This window comes from Manacus vitellinus, unplaced genomic scaffold (assembly GCF_001715985.3).
Source record: "Manacus vitellinus isolate BGI_N305 unplaced genomic scaffold, ASM171598v3 ctg7180002434265_pilon, whole genome shotgun sequence".
Taxonomy (NCBI): domain Eukaryota; kingdom Metazoa; phylum Chordata; class Aves; order Passeriformes; family Pipridae; genus Manacus; species Manacus vitellinus.
The window spans coordinates 1-5,575 of record NW_021938582.1 but is presented as its reverse complement, the minus strand read 5'-3'; the positions used below and the strand labels follow the sequence as shown (position 1 = coordinate 5,575).

General features: G+C 46.4%; 1 protein-coding gene across 1 annotated transcript; it reads right to left on the bottom strand.

Moving 5' to 3' along the window:
- Positions 1-997: 997 nt before the first annotated feature.
- SUPT16H (SPT16 homolog, facilitates chromatin remodeling subunit) lies at positions 998-5,414 on the bottom strand (the record flags this gene model as incomplete). The annotated part of the gene is made up of 4 exons (XM_018075078.1): positions 998-1,110; positions 2,622-2,747; positions 3,899-4,017; positions 5,288-5,414. Coding segments are annotated over 4 exons (485 nt in total), but the record flags the coding sequence as incomplete, so codon positions are not given.
- Between the last annotated feature and the right edge of the window lie 161 nt (positions 5,415-5,575).

Genomic DNA, 5,575 nt, shown 5'->3' with positions numbered 1-5,575 from the left:
CGGGCCAAGGGACCCCAAAAACACACAACCCCCCCCCAAAAACACCCAAAATCACCCCAAAAATGGGCACAACCACCCAAAGGACCCCAAAAACACACACAGGGACCCCAAAAACACCCAAACACACCCCAAAACCACCCAAAATCACCCCAAAAACACCCAAACACACCCCAAAAATGGACACAACCACCCAAAGGACCCCAAAAACACACAGAGAAACCCCAAAAATTCACAGAGAGACCCCAAAACCCACACAGAGACCCCAAAAATCCAGAGAGACCCCAAAAATGGGCACAACGGGCCAAGGGACCCCAAAAACCCACAGAGGGACCCCAAAAATCCACAGAAACCCCAAAAATTCACAGAGAAACCCCAAAAATTCAGAGGGACCCCAAAACCCACAGAGAGACCCCAAAAATCCAGAGAAACCCCAAAAATTCACAGAGGGATCCCAAAACCCTCCAAATCCTTGAGGAGACCCCAAAAACTCCCCCAGAAACGTCCCGAAAAGCCGCCAAAAATCCCCCAAAATTCAAAATACACTCCCCCAAAAAATCCTGATAAAATGCACAAAAATCCCCAAAAAATCCTCAAAAAATCCCCCAAAATTGAGGACTCTCCAGGACCCCCAGACCCTTTTCAGGACCCCAAAATTCCCCTGGAAACATCCTGAAAAGTCACCGAAAAATCCCACAAAAATTCAAAATGTACCCCCCAAAAAATCCTAAAAAAAATCCTAAAAAAATCCCCCAAAAAATCCTGAAAAATCCCCAAAAAACCTGAAAAAATCCCAGAACTCTCCAGGACCCCCAGAGCCATCCCAGCACCCCAAAACTCCCCAAAAACTCTCCCGGAAACATCCTGAAAAGTCACCAAAAAATCACCCAAAATTCCAAATGTACCCCCCCAAAATTCCTAAAAAAATCCAAAAAAATTCCCAAAAAATCCCCAAAACTCCCCAAAAATCCCCCAAATGCCCCAAAAGCCCCGGACGTACCCCAGCTCCCGGAAGGGCACCTCGAACTCCAGCTCCTCCTTGGTGAGGGCCTCGACCTTCTCGATGAAGTTCTTGAAGGCCGTTTTCAGCTTGTGCCGCATCTCCCGCTCCATCTGGGGCCCAAAACACGGGGAAATGGACCCAAAACGGAGGGAAATGGGGCCAAAATGTAGAGAAAGGGGCCCAAAATGTAGAGAAATGGGGCCAAAATGTAGAGAAATAGGGCCAAAATGTAGAGAAATGGGGCCAAAATGGAGGGAAAGGGGCCCAAAATGGAGGGAAAGGGGCCCAAAATGGAGGGAAAGGGGCCCAAAATGGAGGGAAAGGGGCCCAAAATGTAGAGAAATGGGCTCAAAATACACAGAAATGGGCTCAAAATGTAGAGAAATGGGCCCAAAATGTAGAGAAAGGGGTTCAAAATACACAGAAATGGGGCCCAAAATAGAAAGAAATGACCCAAAATGCACAGAAATGAGCCCAAAATGTATGGAAATTGGCCCAGAACAGACAGAAATGAACCCAAAATACATGGAAACGGACCTAAAACACACAGAAATGAGCCCAAAATGTATGGAAATGGGCCCAAAATAGATAGAAATGGGCCCAAAATAGACAGAAATGGGCCCAAAATAGACAGAAATGGGCCCAAAATAGACAGAAATGAGCCCAAAACACATGGAAGCGATCCTAAAATCGGCAGAAATGACCCCAAAACACCCAGAAATGAGCCCAAAATGTATGGAAATGGGCCCAAAATAAATAGAAATGGCCCCAAAACACCCAGAAATGAGCCCAAAACACATGGAAATGATTCCAAAACAGACAGAAAGAAGCTCAAAACACCCAGAAATGACCCCCAAATGTATGGAAATGAGCCCAAAATAGACAGAAATGAGCCCCAAATAGACAGAAATGAGCCCAAAATAGACACAAACGAGCCCAAAACCCACGGAAGTGATTTTAAAATGGGCAAAAACGAGCCCAAAACACCCAGAAACGAGCCCAAAACACCAGGAAGTGTTTCTAAAACAGAGAGAAACGAGCCCAAAACACCCCAAACCCCCCCAAACCCAGGGCAATCCCCCCTTTCCTCCCTCCAGAGCCCCTTTGGTTCCCTTTTCTCCCCCTCAAACCCCCTCGGATCCCCACTTTTCACCGTTTCCTCCCATTTTATCCCTGTTTTTCCTATTTTTATCCCATTTTCCCATTTTTTTCCCAAATTCCCCCGTTTTCCCCCCATTTCTGCCCCCCTGCTCTGTGTACAGCCCGTCCCTGTGGTGCCTGTGCAGCTCCAGGCCCCCCTTTCCTCTTGTTTTACCCCATTTTTTTCCATTTTTTCCCATTTTTTTCCCATTTTTTCCCATTTTTTCGCCGTTTTTTCATATTTTTTCACCGTTTTTTCCCGTTTTCTCCCGTTTTCACCCCATTTCTCACCCCCTGCTCAGCGTACAGCCCATCCCTGTCGTGCCTGTGCAGCTCCAGGCCCCCTTTCCTCCCATATTCTCCCATTTTTTTGTCATTTTTTGCCTTTTTTTCCCATTTTTTCGCCGTTTTTTCCCATTTTTTCCCCGTTTTTTCCCGTTTTCCCCCGTTTTTTCCCCGATTCCCCCCGTTTTCCCCCCACCTGCTCAGCGTAGAGGTCGTCCCTGTCGTGCATGTGCTGGTGCTTGCCCAGGTCCGTGGTGATCTCGCCCACCTCGGTGTAGAACTGCACGTCCGTGTGCCGCTTCTTCCCGAACATGATGGCGTTCTGGGAGCCAAAAACATGGGAATTACACCCAAAATCATGGAATTACACCCAAATCAGGCTTCTTCCCGAACATGATGGCGTTCTGGGAGCCAAAAAACAGGGAATTACACCCAAAATCCAGGGAATTACACCCAAATCAGGCTTCTTCCCGAACATGATGGCGTTCTGGGGACCCAAAACCACCAGAATTACACCCAAAATATGGCATTTCACCCCAAATCATGGGATTTCACCCCAAACCAGGGCTTCTTCCCGAACATGATGGTGTTCTGGGACCAAAAACATGGGAATTACACCCAAAATATGGCATTTCACCCCAAATCAGGCTTCTTCCCGAACATGATGGCGTTCTGGGAGCCAAAAACCAGGGAATTACACCCAAAATATGGCATTTCACCCCAAATCATGGGATTTCACCCCAAATCAGGGCTTCTTCCCGAACATGATGGCGTTCTGGGACCAAAAAAACAGGGAATTACACCCAAAATCCAGGGATTTCACCCCAAATCATGGGATTCCAACCCAAATCCAGGCTTCTTCCCGAACATGATGGCGTTCTGGGGACCCAAAATCCAGGGGTTTCACCCCAAAATCAGGGGATTCCACCCCAAAATCCAGGCGTTTCACCCCCAAAATACACAAATTTCCACCCCAAATCCACAGATTTTCACCCCAAAACACACAAATTTCCACCCCAAAACCCCCAGATTTCACCCTAAAGTCCCTGGATTTCACCCCAAAATCCAGAGATTTCACCCCAAAACTATTGGATTTCACCCCAAAACCACCAGATTTCACCCCAAAACCTCTGGGTTTCACCCAAAATTCCAGAGGTTTCACCCCAAAATCCCCGTGTTTTGCCCCAAAGTCCCAAGGTTTGGCCCCAAAACCAGCAGTTTTTTGCCCAAAATCCCCATTTTTTGCCCAAAATCGGTGTTTTTTTCCCGAAATCGGTGTTTTTTGCCCCAGACCTTGAGGTGGAAGTGCAGCACAATGATCATCTCCCCAGCCCAACCTCTGACCCCAAACCCAGGAGTTTTTTTGCCCGAAATCCCTGGTTTTCACCCCAAACCTGTTTTTTCACCCCAAATTTGTTTTTTTTCCCCCAAATCCCCATTTTTTGCCCAAAATCCCGTTTTTTTGCCCCAGACCTTGAGGTGGAAGTGCAGCACGATGATCATCTCGCCGTCACAGGGCTGGAACACGGCGTGTTTGATGTTGTTGTACAGGATGTCCACCTTGTCCCCCCTGACTGACGTGAACCGGAACCCTGAGGACCCAAAAACACCCGGTTTGAGCCCAAAACGGGGAACTGCAGGGAAAAAACCCCCCAGGGCCCCGGGAACGCCCAGGAAAAACCTCAAAAACACCCAAAAAACACCTGGAAAACCCAAAAAACCCCAAGGGAAACATGAAAAAAAACCTAAAACCCCAATGAAAACCAAAAAAACCCCAAAGCCCCAATGAAAACCCAAAAAACCCCAAAGCCCCAATGAAAACCCAAAAAAAACCCCTAAAAAAATGAAAACCCAAAAAAACCAGTGAAAACCCGAAAAAAAAACCCCAATAAAACCCAACAAAAATCCAAAAAACCCCAATGAATACAGAAAAAAAACAATGAAAAAATGAGAAAAACCAGAAAGCACAATGAAAACCCCCCAAAAAAAACCCAAAAAAGTCAGTAAAAACCCAAAAAAACCCAATGAAAACCCAAAACACCCTAGTGAAATTAAAAACAGCCCATGAAAACCCAATTAAAACAAAAAAAACCCCAATGAAAAACCCAAAAAAACCCCAAAATATCATGAAAACCTGAAAACCCCAACGAAAACCCAAAAAGCCAGCAAAACACCCCAAAAGCCAGCAAAAAAACCAAAACCACAAAAAACACCCCCAAAACCCCCAAAAAAACCCCCAAAACCAAAAGAAAACCAACCCCAAAAGACACAAAAAATCCCCCAAAAAACACAGAAATAAAACCCCAAAAGACGACCAAAAGAACCCCAAAAAGTACAAAAAATCCCCAAAAAGACAAAAATAAAAAACCCCCCAAAAACAAAAAAAAACAACCCCAAAAGACACAAAAAAACCCCCCAAAAGACACAAAAAAACTCAAAAAACCCCAAAAAAAACCCCCAAAAAGACAAAAAAAAACCCCCAAAAACAAAAAAAACAACCCCAAAAGACACAAAAAAACCCCCAAAAAGACACAAAAACACCTCCAAAAAGACAAAAAAAAACCCAAAAAACCCAAAAAAAAACCCCCAAAAAGACACAAAAAACTCCACAAAAAAAAACCCCCAAAAAAACCCCTTATGAAACCCCCAGACCATGAACCACCCCCCAAAAATATTCCCTGTAGTAGGGGGGGCTGCAAAGAACTTCACAAAGAACCTTCAAAAAAAGACACCCCTGAGATAACCTCCCCAACACCTTGAGGAACCCTAAAAAAGCCAATCGAAAGGAAACCCCAAGCCCCGATTTGCCCCAAGCCCCCCTGATTTGCCCCAAAACCCCCATTTTTCGCCCCAAATGCCCACCGTTGACGTGCGCCTCGAGGGCCCCCTGCATCCTCTTCTGGGCGATGTTGGGCCGGATGTAGAGGTCCTTGAGCTTGGGGTTGCTGCGGTTCAGGTTGATCACCAGCGAGTCCTGCTTCACGATGCCCTACAAACAACCCCGCGGGGCCTCAGGGCACGGCAACGGCACCAAACGGCACCAAAACGGCACCAAAACAGCCCCAAATGACCCAAAACGGCCCCAAAACGGCCCAGAATGACCCAAAACGGCCCCAAAACTGCCTCAAATGCCCCAAAACAGCCCCAAAT